The sequence below is a fragment of the Scatophagus argus genome, chromosome 5, assembly GCF_020382885.2.
Source record: "Scatophagus argus isolate fScaArg1 chromosome 5, fScaArg1.pri, whole genome shotgun sequence".
NCBI classification, from domain to species: Eukaryota; Metazoa; Chordata; class Actinopteri; family Scatophagidae; genus Scatophagus; species Scatophagus argus.
Genome location: NC_058497.1, coordinates 25,141,994 through 25,160,155, shown reverse-complemented (window position 1 = coordinate 25,160,155; position 18,162 = coordinate 25,141,994). Strand labels below are relative to the sequence as shown.

At 46.9% G+C, this 18,162-nt stretch overlaps 2 protein-coding genes across 4 annotated transcripts; one reads left to right on the top strand and one right to left on the bottom strand.

The window, feature by feature from the left end:
* The first annotated feature begins 337 nt into the window (after positions 1-337).
* On the top strand, positions 338-18,113 carry capn5a (calpain 5a). 3 transcript variants are annotated; one of them, XM_046390027.1, is made up of 14 exons: positions 338-497; positions 2,100-2,238; positions 4,408-4,567; positions 7,374-7,505; positions 13,520-13,728; positions 13,844-14,036; positions 14,142-14,335; positions 14,632-14,709; positions 14,955-15,150; positions 15,257-15,379; positions 15,493-15,689; positions 16,233-16,354; positions 16,671-16,807; positions 16,892-18,113. In XM_046390027.1, the coding sequence occupies exons 3-14, from the start codon at positions 4,412-4,414 to the stop codon at positions 17,066-17,068; spliced, it is 1,914 nt and encodes a 637-aa protein (XP_046245983.1). In that variant the 5' UTR covers positions 338-497; positions 2,100-2,238; positions 4,408-4,411; the 3' UTR covers positions 17,069-18,113. The 3 variants fall into 3 exon arrangements, 2 of the variants coding, with proteins under 2 accessions (XP_046245983.1, XP_046245981.1); XR_006843425.1 differs by lacking the exon at positions 2,100-2,238 and having other exon boundaries at positions 339-497; positions 16,892-17,200; positions 17,548-18,113; XM_046390025.1 differs by lacking the exon at positions 2,100-2,238 and having other exon boundaries at positions 339-497.
* ompa (olfactory marker protein a) lies at positions 10,299-12,578 on the bottom strand. Its single transcript, XM_046390033.1, has 2 exons — positions 12,327-12,578; positions 10,299-11,443 (listed from the first exon to the last, which is right to left on the bottom strand). Exons 1-2 carry the CDS (start codon positions 12,393-12,395, stop codon positions 11,012-11,014), a joined length of 501 nt encoding a protein of 166 aa, XP_046245989.1. The 5' UTR covers positions 12,396-12,578; the 3' UTR covers positions 10,299-11,011.
* Positions 18,114-18,162: the final 49 nt, after the last annotated feature.

Sequence of the window (18,162 nt, the reverse complement as noted above, 5' to 3'; positions counted from 1 at the left end):
AGAGCACAAATTTCGTTGGAGTGAGTTCCCTCCAATGACAAAATATGTCACTTTCACTTTCAGTTGCTCTCAAGTTACCAGCTGAAAGATACAGCCATGATTAAAAAGCCAGTAAATAAAAAAATAAAACTTTGGGGTAAAATGATCATATAATCCCATGTATTACGGAGTATAATCTGATTATTAGCCTTAAAATGACACAGAGTGGTTCAGGTTTCGATGATTCCGCTTTGTCCGCGCCGAACCTGAATGCACCAGAGCGAAGGCGGGTTGGTCGTTTGGAGCTCGGAGCTGGAGCTCCTCGTGTGTGTGTGTGTGTGTGTGTGTGCGTGCGTGTGTGTGTGTGTGTGTCTCCTCTCTGAGTGTTGTAAACTGTCTGAACTCCAGCTGAAAAGCTCCGGCAGCAGTAGGAAGGAGTAAACGCCGAGCTCGTCCTGGGAGAAGAGCAGCAGCGTGAGCCCCCCAGGAAGCTGACTTTAAACCCAACATCTTTCCAGGTAAAGTTAGCTTGAACAAAGTTAGCAGTGAAACGGCTTTCTGTGTCGACTCGTTTAAAGTCTGCCAGCAGACATTATTTAAGGATTATTATTATTATTATTTAAGGACATTATTTAAGGATCTCCTCCTGGCTGAAACAAAAAGCGTTTAATAGCCAAACTTCGCACGTAGAATCGATTTGTGGTACTTTTGTTAGCATACGAAAACGTAGCGTTAGCATAAAACAGAAGATTACAGGACAGAAGAAGCGTAACGTTGGATATTAGAGGAATATAAAACATTAATTGTTTACAGCCTTCATTCAAGATGTAAAATCTGAGAAATCTCGCAATGTTTCAAGCGGGCGCGTGTAAACAAATAAACTTCCGGCAGAAACCTTCAAAGTTTAAATATTTTACTTAGGGTGGAGGCGCTGTAAGGAAAGTCATTTAAATCTTCGCATTTCCTCACTCTGGCTATCACACAAACATCATCGTATAGCAAAAGAATTATTTTAAATCTTAAACCTTAACCCGTTGGAAACGCTTTCACGAAACGTTTCAAATTCTGTGTTTCCTTCTCCGCGACAGTTTTACTCTGAAGGGAATTTGTTATAATTTCCGGTTTGATTTTTGCCTTAATGTGGGTCGCTTCATTACAGCTGAAAAACGCTGGAAGCTCTTCTACAAAATCAGGCTTAAAAAGTTCATTTTTATCAAAGACAAACAAGCGGACTGTTGGGAGGAGCTGCGTTCGGGTACACATCGGAAATGTCGGCGCTGTTCGTGTCACTCATCATGTTTATGTCACTCATCATGTAAATGTTTCAACATCTGTACTGAGCTGCTGTTGACTTGTGGCATGTATATTTGGTGCCCACATGAAACCACACCCATGTCTGTCTGGTTTCCATCTGGTCTTGCGCCATATTTAAACCTGCGTGCGTGCAGATAACACCGCAGTAACTTCTTTTACGCCCATTTCATTTGTAGTCGCGTGTAGAAACACACAAACCAAAGACGAGCTGGAGACTTTGAAGACTCAGCATCAGACTTTGGGAAATACGTGAGAGAAGTCAAGGTGCAGACTGACGTGAACAGGTGTCATCACAGTGTGTGTGTGTGTGTGGTTACTTCATGAAGTTCTTCCTCTTCATTTCCTGTAGAGTCCAACTGGTCAGAGCTGCTGTTGCGTAATCAAATGTCGATTAATTTTCTCTGATAAGAATTTATATCACAGAAAGGCCAAAGTTGTGTTTGAGGCACTTTGGAAACAAACTATGAGTGTGTCACCGTCACACTTTGTTTGTTCACACGAGGTTTATGTATCAATTTTAAATTAACTTTGTTCATATGTTGTTCATGTGAAACAAGTTATTGTTGGCCAACGTGTTGTTACGTTTAATAAGAATTTAACCCAGCTGGTTTCAGCTGCTTAAATGTGAGGATTTGCTGCTTTTCTTTGGTTTCTGACAGTAAATGAAAAGTCTTTGGGTTTTGGACAACAAAAAGCGACTTAAAGACGTCGCTTTGGGCTGTGGGGAAACTGCAACATCAAGTGTTAGTCTCAGCCCCACCAGAACAAGATGGCAGCACTCGATGATACTTTGGTTTCCCTTCCAGTGGGAGGAAGTGGAGACGGGTCGTCCATCAGAGGAAGACGATTAAAGTCACAGAGCAGCGTCCTCAGGATCCACTTTGGTGTTTTTGTGGTGTCCCAATTCCACAAACCAACGAGACAGAAGTGCAGTGACTCCATCAGGTCAGCAGGACTGGAGTTTTCTCTTTCTCTTTCCAGTGCGATTGAGTGCACTTCCTCAGAGACGGAGACAAACAAAGTGTCCCCCCTCCTCCCCCCTTCTGATGATGAGTCACGTCCCAGTCATGCTGGTTTTCTGCACTTACAAAAAGGTCAACTCAGTTCCTTCTCAGTCTCAAATGTGTTTTATTACTGCACGACTTTACCGCATCATCTCTTTGGCGTAAACTGGGCTGCTCCCCCTCCTCCTCCCCCTCCTCCCCCTCCTCCCCCTCCTTCTCCTCCCCCTCCCCCTCCCCCTCCTCCGTCAGCCTTCACACGTCTCTTCTAACACCTTATATCTGAGATGAAATCGCGCTCTCATCCACACTTTCCTCGACAGCAGACGGCGTCTCCTTTGAATCCTAACAGAAGGGAGATTTTCACGGAGCTCCGGTTTATTCTGAAGCACTTTGTAGTTTTCTTTCCTCAGCACTGAACACACACACACACACACACACACACACACACACACACTCTCTCTGTCTCTCTTTTGTCCACTCTGTTCAGTGTCCTCTGGGTTTATTGCCTTCATTTGACACTGATGTGATTAGCGAGCAGCCTGATGAGCAGGCTCAGCGGTCAGCAGCATCCTGACCGTCTGCAGGGGAGGAAACACTCGCATCTTTTACTTCAGCAAAGCCACTCAACCTCACAGTGAAAATACTCCACAGAGCTGTACTTTTACTGCAGGAAGAGTACAGTTTCTTACATTTTAAAGATTTTAAGACTGCTCTTGCAGTCGATGAACACGTCTGAGCGAGAGCTTCATCACTTATGAGATAAACTTTTCTGCTGTCCGGGTGAAGTTTAACACAAGCTGCTGCTCTGAAACGGCCTCCACAGCCCACAGTCCTGTTCATCCGCTGTTCCACAGCCACACTGTTTCTGTGGCGGGAAAAGCAGCTTTTTAATGTACGCTGAATATTTAATGAGCGCTGCAGCACTAAGTAGTAAACTAAACAATAACACAAGCAGCCCGTTCAGCCCTGAAGCGAACTCCATAACCAGTCGCATTACAAATACACAACGTCAGACCCCAGGAGCTCGGGCTGAACCCACAATGACAGGTCGCACATCAGGGGGACGTTCTGCGGGTAAGTGGTGTGTGTGTGTGTGTGTGTGTGTAGCTTCATGCCTCAACAGGCCTCACATGTTTCCATCCCAAACTCACACACACCAACACTGAACGCACCACTTCCTCTTTCTGCCTTTATCTCAAAAGTTAGGATGACAGGAAGCTGCTGTTATGACTTCACTCACCAGCTCAGCAGACACACACACACACACACCCACACACGCACACACTTTCATCATGTGTTTGCTTTGCCGTTGATCCGTAGTCAAACATGACTGTCCGAGTTTCTGTTTGTCATCCTGCTTACATGACAGCTGGCATAGTTTGTGTAATGCATGTTTGATCCTCCTGTGTGTGTGTGTGTGTGTGTGTGTGTGTGTGTCCGTCCTGTTTTGGGACTATTCAAATTTGTATATTAGGGAGGCACTGATACCACTTAAGTACAAATGCTTCCATTTAGATACTCAAAGTGTCAGACTGAAATGCTCGCCTTTGCCTCCTCTCAGCACCCAGCAGAGACTCTGGACTGTTGGCTCTGAGTGATCTGGACGTGTTTTAAAGCTCACCAAGCACAACTCAAACTCAGCCTGAGGTTTTGATTTATTAGTTTTAAAATCCAACTCAAAGCTCCGCTGAATAAGGACGAGCGGTGATTGTCGTAGGATTCCTGAGGTGTGCGTGTGTTTTTACTCCCGTTTGTTATAAATGTGGGCTGAGGAGGATCAGCTGATGAACTTGTTTGACTCACAGGCTGCACCTCTCAGACCTGAAACCCTTCATGATGTTTGCTTCTGTAAACCCGACCTTTGAGGTCTGGTGTTAAAATACAGAGCTGTCAAAGATCCTGAATAATTCTGTGGTGACATCAGCAGCACATGAACTGATCTTACTGTAAACTGGAAGCTCAGCAGCTCAGAAAAACGTGAATAAATTTGATTTGATTTGGCGAACTGAAGGGAAGCTGAAGATCTGCTGTTGATGTTACAGCAGTGAAAGGTGTTTTTATTTGTTTGTGAACTCACTGATGAAGCTGTGGGCGGCTCGTGTCTTTGCAGGGGGATGGCGGTGCCGTACGAGGGACAGTCCTTCTCCGCTCTGAGGAGACAGTGCCAGCAGAAGGGACATCTGTTCGAAGACCCTCTGTTCCCGACGACCGACCAGTCTCTGTTCTACCACAGCAACCGCATCGGCAGAGTCACCTGGAAAAGGCCCAAGGTGGGGACCAGCAGCATTTCGAGTAGTGAGGAACAGTCCTGACAGAGTCACTGATGTTCACGTCTGGTACAGAGACGAGAGGGACGGGGGACAGGAGGCGGGAAAAGGGGACAGCCGTCACGAGACGAGTTGCACATAAAGAGGTTGTGCGGACTGAACGGGAAGAGGAATGTGTGGAATTCATCCCACATTAACGGCCACAAAGTGTCGTGTCTGCATGTTGCGTTTGCTCTTTTATTTGAGCGAAATGTTTGGACAGCAGAGGGACACGCTGACGGCGAAGGCCGCTTTGTGCAGTTCCTTCAGTGATTCTCGTATTCGTGGTTGGAACGGGACCAAACAGAAAGGGTTGTGATCTGGTGATAAAGCTGAACACAAGTCATTGTGTTGTTGGAACAGAAAACGGAAGTGAACGCCCCGCAGTGCACCGCGTGTGTGCTGCTTTCATATGATGTATGTGTGTACAGCTCAGGATCTGAAGGGCAGAACACTTCACATGTGGTCACACATGTGCTGACTGAACGTGTGTGTGAAGCCTCCACGTTTTACAGTCAGCAGCTTCTCTGCAGCAGCATCCACGTTTGAAGCTTTGCAGTCCACCACAGGCTCACGGGTTTGGTTGTACTGAGCTTCAGGCGGTTGCTGATGCACCGTGTGATGAAGCTCCCCGTCGGTGTCTCAGTCTGGACAGACGGATGGAAACTGATGCTCAGAGGCCTCAGAGGCTCTGAGTCATCCTCTGCATTTCACTGGACCACATTTGTTTTGAGGAATGTTTCTATGCAGCGCAACACGAACCGCTGCAGCTCTTTTATTTGTTTACATGGTGGGGAAATCTGACTCTCATAAAGGAATTAGTGCTTAATAGCTCTTCAGCTTCTCTCTGCTGCTGCATACACACACACACACACACACACACACACACACACACACACAGCAAACCTGACAGGATCCTGTCAGTTTCTTCATGTTCGGTTTCATACCTCAGCTGGTGCCTGTTAATCCACATTAAAATGAACTTTGTGTGCATCCCTGTTTAGTCGTCATCACATAGATCTGTCATCAGACAGATCTATGTGATGACAGATCTATGTGATGAAGACTAAACAGGGATCTGTCATCAGACCAGAAGCCCGCTGTGGGATTAAAACAGTCGATGGACTCTGCTGAGGTTTCATCTTTTTTTCTTATTTCAAAGTGATTTGATTGAAAGTCTGATGTCAGTCGTGACTTCGAGCAGTTTGCCAGTGAAAACTCCCCCAGCCAGCGCCTGAACTGTATGCTTTTACTGTCAGTCACTGATGATCTGAGCTGTTAATAATTAAACAGGAAGCTTAAAGCACTCCGATCAATCGATATTATTGATTTGTGCAGGGAGTGGAGCGAGAGGAAGCGTTTGTGTTGTTTCTCCTTAAGCCTCCCTCCCCTCTGAGGAACGCAGGTTAAAACGATCAGCCGTCACGTTTATGTCCTGATGAGTCCACACTTGTTGATCCATTTGACATGTTTACCGCCAGTTCAATCTTCTTTTGTAAGTTTTATGTAAATGTTGGAATCAGTGTGTCCATTGTGCCTGTTGCTTCAGACTTCAGGTTGTTTCTCAGTGAGACTCGGGACACGTTTGTGTACAAACTGCTAACATAGTGAGGTCATATGTGGTCGTCATGTGGTCCTGACCACCTCTGAATGTGGCCTGAGTGATGACTCACACCTGTACTTTGACCTGACCACCTGTGAGCGCATCAGTCCAGGTGCAAACAGGCCTCGGCTGCACCCAGAGAGCTTTAGAAGAAGAAGAAGAAGAAGAAGAATCAGCTTTATTGACAGTATATATATTCTTACATACACACACTGAATTCGTCTTCTGCATTTGACCCATCCTTAGTTGAACACACACATGCAACACCTGGCAAATTACACACAGTGAAACACACACAGGAGCAGTGGGCAGCATCAAGCGCCCAGGGAGCATATTGGGGGGTTAAGTGCCTTGCTCTAGGGCACATCAGCCGGCTAATGGAGGGGGGGAGCATTTCCGATCTGCTGATGAGTAAATGATGGAAGCACCGCACTTTCATAAGCGCAGATAGACTGAATGTGTGTGATCGAGTCGTGAGTGTTTCACCAGAACGATTACACACACTGAAACGTGAAAACACACACACAGTGAGGAGCGTTTGAGATTCTCTCTTGTCCCTGAAACACAACACTCAGAAGACGACACTGAAACCTTTTTCTTTTAAAAAACACCTGCTCAGATTAAATTCTGACGTCGACAGGTGAGCTTCTTGTTCGTCTCTGTGTGGTCAGCCGTCTCACTGGGTGTGTGCTCTGCTGGTTTATTCCCGTCCTCTCATCTGGCTGTCGTCTCAAACGCTCCGTGGTTTGTTTCGCTTTGATCGTTCAGAGGCCGTTTCTGCTTTTATTTACCCTGTACTTACCTTCATGATGGTTGGCTGAGTGCTCTGCTCTGCCCCGCTGTAGAGGACTAAAAAGTGGACTGGTCCCGCCCCCCTTTAGACTCAGTCTCTGTTTCTGTCTGTCTGCAAGAGGGAAAACTCTTTACGATTAAGTCACATTCAAAAGAAATCAGTTGTTCAGTCAGTGCTTATCGGGGTTCTCAGTTTTCTTGGTTTGTTTTGTCCTGGTGTGTTCTTGGCCCTGATATTTTCAAGATTCTATTTTTCTGTTTTTCTCTGTAGATTTAAAGGATTGTCGCTCTTGTCCTGAATGCTGAATACAATAAGAAAATGTGTTTGAAAGAAGAAAAGGTTAACACTGGTTTCCTTCATCTTTATCCTTCCAGGAGTTATGCAGCAACCCACATCTGTTTGTGAACGGCATCAGCGCCCACGACCTGAACCAAGGCCAGCTGGGGAACTGCTGGTTCGTAGCCGCCTGCTCCAGTCTGGCCTCCAGAGAGGCTCTATGGCAGAAGGTGAGACGCAGTCCATGTTTTCTTTGCTCTGCAGTCGGTCCACATAACACACGCTGCTCTGACAAGACAAGACAACTTTATTTGTATAGCCCATTTTACAAGCAGTTTGTCTCAATGGGCTTAACATAACATCATAGCAACATCCTCTGCCCTTCGACCCTCACATCGACTAAGGAAAAACTCCCAGAAAAACCTTTAACAGGAAAAAATGGGAGAAACCTCAGGGTGAGCAACAGAGGAGGGATCCCTCACCCAGGACGGGCAGACGTGCAGTGGATGTTGTACAGGCAGGAAAGCAATTAACAACATGAGAACGACATTACTAAAAAGACAAATAAAACAAAATCTCAACTGTTTAGTTTCACTTTTGCTACCACCTCAATATGATTTTAACATTTCACAAGACTGAAATTATAATAATGAAATTATAATGAACTGCTGTATCATTTATATAAGAGTCCATGAGGCCTGTGCTGCACAGCAGGATTAACTCTGGGTTACTTCCGTAACCCTGGTTCTCTGAGTAGCACACCCCTCACGTATCCCATAGTGAGACACTGAAACAAATGCTATGAAAGAGAACTGTGGGTTTTCATACGAAGCTGGTCCACTGCTGTGTGTGCTTACCGTCAGGTTGTGCACATTGGTGTGTGTTATCACTCTGCTACGAGTACGTTGATGTGCGCTAACAGCCAGACGTGGTTTATTTAATCCACGATCAGCAGCCACGTTTGCCTTCACTGTTACTCTTGTTGTAAGATTTGACAATCAGCCTCCTCGCTGCTTTGAATTACGTTTTTAATCTCCCAAGTTCATCTGAGACAGTAAGAAAACCTGTTCGCTGGACGAGAAAACGAGGGCGATCCACACACCAGAAAGCACTCGGCTCGTCTTCTCGCTGCCTCTCATCATCCCAGTGGCTCACGTAATATTTCATGACTTTGTCCTGCAAGTCAGAAAAGGGCTGAGCCACAGCCGGTAGAGCCGGATGCAAGCACACTGTGTGTGTGTGTGTGTGCACGCGCAGGCGGGTGTGTGTGTGTGTGTGCGCGGCTGTGGGTGTGTGTGTGTGTGTACGTGGCTGTTAGATTTGTGTGACTGGGTGTGTGTTTACTTAAGATTTGTGTGTACTTTGGCACTTTGTGTAATCCGAGTGATTTTTCTTACAGATTATCACACACACACACACACACACACACACACACACACACACACACACACACACACACACCTTGTTTCTTCACAGCTGTCAGGGTCTTTAGTTCAGGTTCTTGACAAAGGTGTGCGTTAGAGCTCATAAGTCGTTGCTGAGACTTACAGTGAAACGTCTTTATCGCTGAGTGAAGACACACTTGACAAAGACACTTTAAGTCTTGTTCAGATTAATTGCTGACGACACTGATCCCTGTGGTAAAGGACCGGAGCTGGATGTTGGACCATCGTTCATCCATTAGGTGGCCTCAGTGGCCTTTGGTTAGCAGCCCTGCTCTTCACATGTGACACGTCTGAATGGAGTTAAATCATCTGTTCGTTGTAGCTTCATAAATTAGTCTCCAGTCATGTTTTTGAAGCTTATCTTAAAGCTCTTGTCGCTGTGTTTAATCCTGAGGATCATTGACAGCATTAAAGCTTCTTTACTGTATTTTTATGCAGTTTAAATGTACGATGGTGTTAAAGGGGATTGCTGATAATCTTAATGTATTTTCATTAGACTGTGAGCAGGATCTCTCTTACCTGTCAGACTTTCAGTCTGTTAGACTCACATACTGTAGGAGCCCTGGTTTTGTGTGTGTGTGTGTGTGCATTGTGTTTTTTCCGCTGTTTGTTAGCTCATTCCTCCTGCGTGGTCTCGGAGGTCCCCTGCAGCTCTCGGTTTTCCGTCAGCTGAAGGGAAACCGAAGCTCGTTTCAGGTGTCTCGGTGGAGCAGCCGGTTGTCTTGACACCCGTCAGTGGACCAAGGACAAACACTGGTTCTAACACACTTATTAAACCTCCAGTGTGTTTAGTGCAAACTACATGAGCAGTTTGACGACACCTTGTTATTCCAAACTGAAGCGACACGGTGGTCACCAAGCACACCGTACTTTAATCATTTTCCTCTTTTGTTTCCAAGTTCCATACAAGCAAAAGCACATGAGGCCATGCTGGAGTTAAAAACAAAAGACTTAAAGGACCAGCAACAGTGAAGTTTGGCACCTCGTGTCACCAGTTTCTGGGTCAAAAAGTTGACCTTGAACGCACCGCAGAGAGACTACAGCTGAAGGTCAGTTAGCGTGTAATTACTCTCCACACCAGCAGGGGCAGTAGACTGTATTCAGATCTCAGACCACTCAGACGGCTTCAGCTGGTCTTCGGTCACTTCGCTCAGGGTGTCGTGAAAACATTCATGTGCTGGAATCATAACTCAAACACTCACAGAGAACAAGATGTGAACTACAACTTCCGTCCTACAAACTGCATTCTGCTCTGGTAGGTCACAGGTGGTCATTTCCTCCCTCGTTTTGTCTCCGTCTTCCCTTTTTCACATTTTCACGTTCAGCGTGAAAAGTTCGAGGTGTAAGGATGACAATGAAAACGTGTGTCGACTCAACATCCTGCTGAGCCGAGCGTCTGATCATGAAGCCCTTTGAGGTTCTTTTGAGATTTTGGAGCTTTATAAACCCGACTTCCCTCCCTCCCTCTCTCCCTTCCTCCCTCCCTCCCTCCCTGCCTGTCCAGTGACACCCATAACAAAGAGCACCAATGAGACCTCACAGACAGCTTTCAGTCCATATTTAATTGATGTCACTGCATTGATCTCCGTTTTGTGTCGGGCTGACGGTCATGCAATGTGAATATTGGATGTTTTGCGTCTAGTTTTCACAAACAAAATACAGCAGCAGCTACGACAGAAGCAACTCGCAGAGCAAGTCGCCACACAGATTAACATCCAGCTGAACAGAAAAGGCCATTTTTTCGTTTACAAGAGGAATCTTTCTGCTGTTAGTTATGTGACTTCATCAAACATTTTTATCAGTTGGGAGTTCTGCAAATTTGATTTATTGATTAGGATGACAACATCATGTTAATTTTCTTAGTGAATGCTCGTGTTTCTGTACAAGTTTTAAACATTTTTTAAAACTGCTGATTGATGATGCATCGATCTTTTACGTAGCACCAGGACCTCTTCCTGGTCAGGTCCGTCTTCAGTTCACATAAAGTGGATCCCTACGTCTTCTGCGTCCTGCTTTATTCTCTGTCCCAGGTGTGTGTGCTTAGTGAAAAATACTCTTTAAAGCTGTTTCAATAAGTGCTGGTGAAACTTTGACTTGAGGTGGATTTAAATTTGTGTGCATGAAGATGTGGAAGTGCAGCCTGGTTTCCTGTACGTTGCAGCTAAGAGAGGAGAGACAGGAAGTGAGTGTTTCAGGGATAACATTTAAGCTCGTGGATTTCTTTGACTGCTTGAAAAAACAAAAGATGCAAAGGTTTTATTTTAAACTAACGGGACTCTGCTATCGACAAGTCATTTGTCTGCCGTGAACTCCACCGAGCAGCTGAGGTTGGCTGCCTCCGCGCCCTCCTTGAAAGCGAACAGGAAGTACATGACCTTCCTGACCTTGGCCAGCTCGGCGATCCTTTCGCCGAACTCCTGCATGTCCGCCTCCAGCCATTTGAGCGGCGAGTCCTCGGGGTCTCCTGCGTTTCGCCAAAACGTTCCGATCGGCTCCAGCAGCTGACGGGTCATCAGGTTGGTGAGGTCAGGGGTCCAGTGCTGGGAAATGCCGGTGATGGTGACACGACCGTAGGCGGCGAGCGAGAAGTGCCAGCGGGAGAAGTTCAGCTCCTGAGAGGGGAAGTCCAGGCGATACACGGCCTCATGGGGAAGGAGAAGACGCTCGCCGTCCTGACGCTTCTGTCCCGACCGCTGCAAGGACGACACGCGAAGACGCATCATCTGCAGAGGAAACGCAACAACACACAGAAGAGACGGGAGGAAAGGGGGACGGAGGAGAACGAGATCAGAGAGATCAGATCAGACCACAGAGAGAAACCAGGAAACGTGGAGCAGGTGGAGGAGTCTGGACACCGTCTGATGACTGTGTTGAGTTTACTTAGCCAGGCAAGCCTTGTGTCGCCTCCAGTTTCCTGCTCCTGTAATGTCATCAGAGCGCACAGCAGCCATTACAGCATACCACACTGTGGTCAGAGGCTGCATGTTGACAAAAAGTCTTTCCTGAAGCCCAACTGCAACACCCAGATATTCTCATCATGTCACAAAGCTTTGTGGAACAGCGAAAAATCATGCAGTTATATTCATTTCATAATTGAATTGTTTTGCCTGAAGAATATCAGAAAAGGTGATCATGTGTCTTCTTTTGTCCAGCCAAGCAACGTCAGTCTTATTTATCACAAAGCCTCAGCGGGCTTCACAGTCCACACAGTTCAACTGGGACCTGCTGTCCAAAACCCTGAGACATGCAGCCTATTGCGGAGACAGAGAAACCAAATGCTCGACTGACAGCCAAGATGATCAGCTGTGCTGTTCAAACCCCAAAGACGTGAACTTTACATTAACAGAACGCAGAACACAAGCAGACGTTTGGCATATTGGCTTTAAAGTGACTCGGATGATTAATCGATCGTCAGCTCTGAGCCAAACTTTGCTCAGGAGCTGCTGGTCGCCAGACGTCACCCCGAGTGATCCCTCTGAGCAGGACGTTCAAAACACCACACACACAACTTCAGCGTTCAGAAAGTTCACGTGGACGCGTTCACCCGCGTCGCCGCTGAGGGAAAACACTCGAGTCAAAACAGAAATGTTGTGTTTCAAAGCTCACCTCCGTCAGCGCCGCGTCCTCCTTAAACTCCAGCACCAGTGTGTTGGAGGGAGCCTCGGCGCTGTGCATGTCCGACCTGGAGGGTGTAGTCCTGGGCTGAGGAGAGGGGAGGCCTGCCTGTCTGTCTGGATGGAAGCTGTGATAGATAGAGCTCTGGCACAATTTCTGATTTCACCTCTTCCTCCTCCCTCCCTCCCTCCCTCCCTCCCTCCCTCTCTTTCTCCTCCCCTTTCCAACTATTTCCATCACGTTGTAACAGTTTCTCACTTCGCTCCACTCCCCCTCCCTCCCCCTCTCTCCCCCTCCTGCCCTCAGGGTACCTCGGTTAGCGCTCATTGATCAGCCTGCCATGTGAACCGAGAGGAACGGGAGAGCATCGGCCGTGGAGATCAATGTGGGAATAAAGCCAGTCATCTGTGTGAGGATCTGTGCTCTCATGGAGGAGATCTGAACATCAGCTCAAACCAGGAGGGGTTGTTTATCTGCAGACATCTCAAACCTGATCTGTCTGAATATCAAATGAAAAAAAAACAAAAAAGGTGTTGAGGAGGTGGGTGATGTGTGAGGGTGCTAGGCAACAGGAGGCGCTGATGACGTATGAGAGGGAACTCTGGGAGTTTCCTGAGGGCTTCTGGGAGCTCGACTGGTCTTGGCTCAATGGATCAGTTATTTATTTATATCACTGACTTCACTGAGGGCCGACCGTTACGCCGTGTGTGTGTGTGTGTGTGTGTGTGTGTGTGTGTGTCGTCAGTAGGGATCTTTGTGCAGGATATGGGTGGATGGATTCCCTTGTTAAAAACTTTAGAAATCCTCCGTTGCTCTTGTTAATTATAGATGCTGAAGGTTAATTAAGGGGAAACGAGTGATGAGATGATGTTTGTCAACGTTTTTCCAGCCAACATAAGGACAGCTGTTTATTAATATGATGGAATTGGTATCATCTGATTTGGGGAGTTTAGGTTTTAAAGAATGTGAAATAAAGCCCTCTTTGCCGTATTTAACAGTTTTCCCACCTTTCTGTTTATCTTCAGAGTGAGCAGCCGCTGTTTGATTTGCCTTTTTATGTTGTCTGCGTGCGTCTTTCTCTTCTTTGTGTTTCGTTCTGTTTGAATCCCTCGGCGTCGCACACAGGAATGAACCCTGAGCTTTGACGAGCTGAGGACCAAACTGGTCTGTTCTGTTTCTCTCAGGTGATCCCTGACTGGAAGGACCAGGAGTGGGACGAGGAGAAGCCGGAGTCCTACGCCGGGATCTTCCACTTCAGGTTCTGGCGGTTTGGTGAGTGGGTGGACGTGGTGATCGATGACCGGCTGCCCACGGCGAACGGCGAGCTGGTGTACTGCCACTCCAATGACAGCAACGAGTTCTGGAGCGCGCTGGTGGAGAAGGCCTACGCCAAGTGAGCACTTCCTCCGTTTGCAGCTTATATTCGTATTTGTTGGCGCCGGGCTGACCTTGATGAACCGATTCAAGAAAGAATAACAACATTCATGATTGCTGGTGTGTGTTTCTAGGATGTGCGGCTGCTATGAGGCTCTGGATGGGGGCAACACAGCTGACGCTCTCGTGGATTTCACCGGAGGCGTGTCGGAGCCCATGGACTTGACGGAGAACGGGTTCAAGGAAGATGAAGAGAAACGCAACGAGCTGTTCGAGAGAGTCCTGAAGGTCCACAACAGAGGAGGCCTCATCAGCTGTTCAATCCGGGTGAGGAGAGGCCACACACAAACCCTCACAGCAGCTGTGAATGAATTGATTTAGGAACGAGTGAATGACTCACGGACTGACTGAAGACTTGTCCTGCCGTTTCAGGCGACCAGCGCGGCGGACATGGAGGCCAGGCTGGCCTGCGGCCTGGTGAAGGGCCACGCCTACGCGGTGACAGACGTCCGCAGGGTGAGGCTGGGCCACGGACTGCTGGCCTACTTCAAGTCGGACAAGCTGACCATGATCCGCATGAGAAACCCCTGGGGACAGAGGGAGTGGAACGGGCCCTGGAGCGACGGGTGAGGAGGGGGAGGAGGTGTGGAGGACAGGGGAGGGGATCAACAGGAAAGGGGGAAAAGATTGAGACCCTAAACCAACCCTAACCCCCTTTAACCCTGCATGATAAATTCTCAGGTTGTGCACTGGACTCCAAACTGCGTGTGAGCCTTTAATATGGAAACACGCTGAAGTCAACACGTCGGGTTAATGTCATCACATTTACCACATTTCAACACACACATTTATACATTTCACTTAGTCCATCCTCTTTGCACTATGAGAAGAAGCTCACCGAAACCTTTCTGCATGTTTGCAGCTCTGAGGAGTGGAACAAGGTCAGTAAGAGTGAGAGGGAGCGGCTGGGCGTCACCGTGCAGGATGACGGAGAGTTCTGGTGAGTTCTGGAGCGACGCTGCCCTCTGCTGGTAGACACGAAGTGCCTGCATGTTAATTCTGAATTCACAGGCATCTGTTGACATGTGTTCCCTTGTCTTATCTCTCTTCCTTCTCTTTCTTTAAACATTTTCCTCATTGCTCCTCTTTCATGACAAATATGTCTAATGATACAGGAAGTTAACACTGCTGAAAACAAACCAGAACTTTCTCTGATTCTCCCCTCTTTCTCCTTCCTTCCTGCAGGATGACATTTGATGACTTTATCGCAAACTTCACAGACCTCATCCTGTGCCGTCTCATCAACACGTCCTACCTGAGTATCCATAAGACCTGGGAGGAGGTCGTGATGCGGGGCTCCTGGCGCCGCCACGACGACCCGCTTCTCAATCGAGCTGGGGGCTGCTCCAACAACAAGTACTCCTTCCTCCAGAACCCGCAGGTGTTCTTTTCTGTCTTTTTGTTCAGAGTTTCTCAGCGACGGCAGCTGTTGTGGAAGAAGGAACGAGCTCGAACACAAGTGTGCGTTTCTCTCTTGTGCGTTGTAGTACGTGTTTGACGTGGTGAAGCCGGAGGACGAAGTGCTGATCTGTCTGCAGCAGAAAGACCGCAGAGCCACGCTGAGAGAGGGACGAGGGGAGAACCTGGCGATTGGCTTTGACATACACAGGGTCAGTGTGTGTGTGTGTGTTTACAAAATCCTACAGCTCTAAAAGTAAACAGATTACAACATGTATTTTTTGTAGTAAGTCTATAAATACGTGCTGTGCCTGTCTGCACTCAGGTGGAGTTAAACAGGACCTACCGCATGCATGTCACCCAGAAGAAGGTCGGTGGGAGCATCTACATCAACTCAAGGTCTGTGTTCGTACGCATCGACCTGACGGAGGGCCGGTACGTCATCATACCCACCACCTTTGACCCTGGCCTGGAGGGAGACTTCCTGCTGCGCATCTTTACAGACGTCCCCTCGCACTGCAAGTATGAACACTCTGGACTCGTTCCACCTGAAAACGAGCTGCTCCGGCTGAGACGTGTCAGTGCTGAAAATGATGTCGGATGTTTGAAAGGGGTGGGGTTGTCTGTCAGTCAGAACTATGACGACAAAACAGCTCGATGTAGTCAAGTGTTGTGGAATCATTTCTACATACAACACAGATTTTACTGGAATATCCTGATCTGATACCCTGAAATCTTCTTCATTCCTGTGTTTATTGTAGTTGCTGATTACTTGAAGTGCACTCAGTGAAACGTTTTCCAACTAGCAAAGAGTTTGTGTTGGGTTGATCTGACTTAAATTGCCTTAAAGGTTAATTATCATTCAGGTTTTATTTGCCACTGACAATGTAAGACACATTACTGTCGGCGAGTGGGTCTCAGGTCTCTCTCCTAACTCGAACGCTCATTCTCTGCTTTTAGGCTTAGGATGTTCTGGCCATACGGCTGCAGGTGTGCAGCAGGTTAAAGTCCACCCTCAGATACGACGAGTAACTCTTTACCTGTCTGTCTGTCTGTCTCCTGTAGGGAGCTGACTCTAGATGAGCCTCCACGGACCTGCTGGTCCGGCTTGTGCGGTCATCCCTCTCTGGTCACTCAGGTCCACATACTGCAGGCTAATGGACTCGCAGGACAAGACTCTGATGGAGGTAAATCTGATTTTTATTGAGACGCTTCATGGGATGTTTACTTCTCACTAGCAACTGAGCTTAACCAGATCTTTTTTAGACTGTATTATCATATCTTGCATTAGGTCAGTAGTCTGATGTGCCTCACATTCAGCTGCCTAATGTAGGATCAGTATGTTACATTAGCAGCTAGTTAGTTAAGTCGTTTGGAAATGTGCTTTGTTTTTGACGCGTAGAAGCTCCTAAAACAACATTTCATACATAAGTTAATTATTGTGCGTGTGTGCGTGTGTGTGCACGTGTGTGTGTGTGTGTGTGTGTGTGTGTGTGTCTCCAGCATCAGACCCCTACTTGATAATCCGTTGTGAAGGAGAGAAAGTTCGCTCTCCGGTCTTTAAAGACACACGCAGCCCCGTCTTCGACACCAAGGGGCTCTTCTACAGGAAGAAAGCCAACAAGCCAATCAGCATCGAGGTTTGTGTGTGTTAGTGTAAAGATGTGGATGATTTCTCCTCGTCACAGTGAAGCAGTAAGTTTCTCCCTCGCTGTGTTTCTCAGCTCTACAACCACAACGTGTTGATGGATTCCTTCCTGGGTCAGGTGACGTTGCCAGCTGAGCCAGGTGAGTTCCAGCAGACGCTCCACCTGAGGGACAAGGGTGATCGCCGTGACAACGACCTCCCCGGAACCCTCACGGTCGCCATAGTAACCAGCACGGTGCTCACTAACGTCTGAGAGGGACCACGCCCGTCAGATCAGAGGGGTGTGCTACGAAGCAGCCAGGCTTCCTTTGCATGAGTGGGCTCAGCGATGAAGACGAAACAAAACGGGACGGGAATGCAGGCAGAAAACTTATCGTGTCAAATTGTAAGTTCATATCTTTATTTTATCACTAAATGCACTGTCCACGCCTCCCGATTATGTCTAACATGACAGCTGCGCAGCTCATAAGCTTTAAACTCGAAACAGCACATTTAAACATTTTACTCAAGAGTTGCATGTTTGTCCCATAAGTGGGACGATCACTTTAGCTTGTTGCCAGATCAAAGTGATTTGATGATGCCAACCCATTAATATTGCTTCATAGTACACCCCCTGTTGCTCTTTTGTTAAAGTTTACCAAATTATCCATGTACCACAAAACTTCGGAGGAACTCGGAGGAAGTGATGAAAAATGTAAAAACAAGAAATCTGATTCTCTTGCTGAATTTTAGGCTGAAGCCCAAACGTGTGCGTTTACAGAAGGATGTGCTGTACCTGCACTGAACGATCTGAATACCGCGAACATACCGTATATATCGTCTGAGAGAGCTAAAGATTTCTAACTAGCTTATAAATATCGTTTACAGTTTTTGGGTGACCTTTTCCTCTGATTGGATGTCATGTTATGTCTTTTAACTTCTTACATGTTTACAATTTTTCTAATTTTTAATCCACACTCTGACTGTAGTTGATCAAATAAAAGTCAGGTCTGTAATAATGTCTGTGTCCAAATATACTGTGTACATGACAACTATGCATAATGTATATTTATATCACTTACATTTAATACTCAACAATATATTACTGCCATTTTCATCTACGTGTCATTCTGGATTATTCATCTGAAGTGTTATTGTCTGATTGCAGTTTTGCCAACCACAGTTTGTAGTAACATGCAAGTGCCAGTAGATGGCAGTAGCTACATTTCAGCTGCCATAATGGAACCTTGCAAGTCAGTGACTTTTCCACAACACGTTTCTGCAAATGTTTCACAATAAAAGAAAGTCCTGTGAATAAATGAAGGGTTTCTGTCCACTGAAACACTAATTTGACATGCATACAGGAAG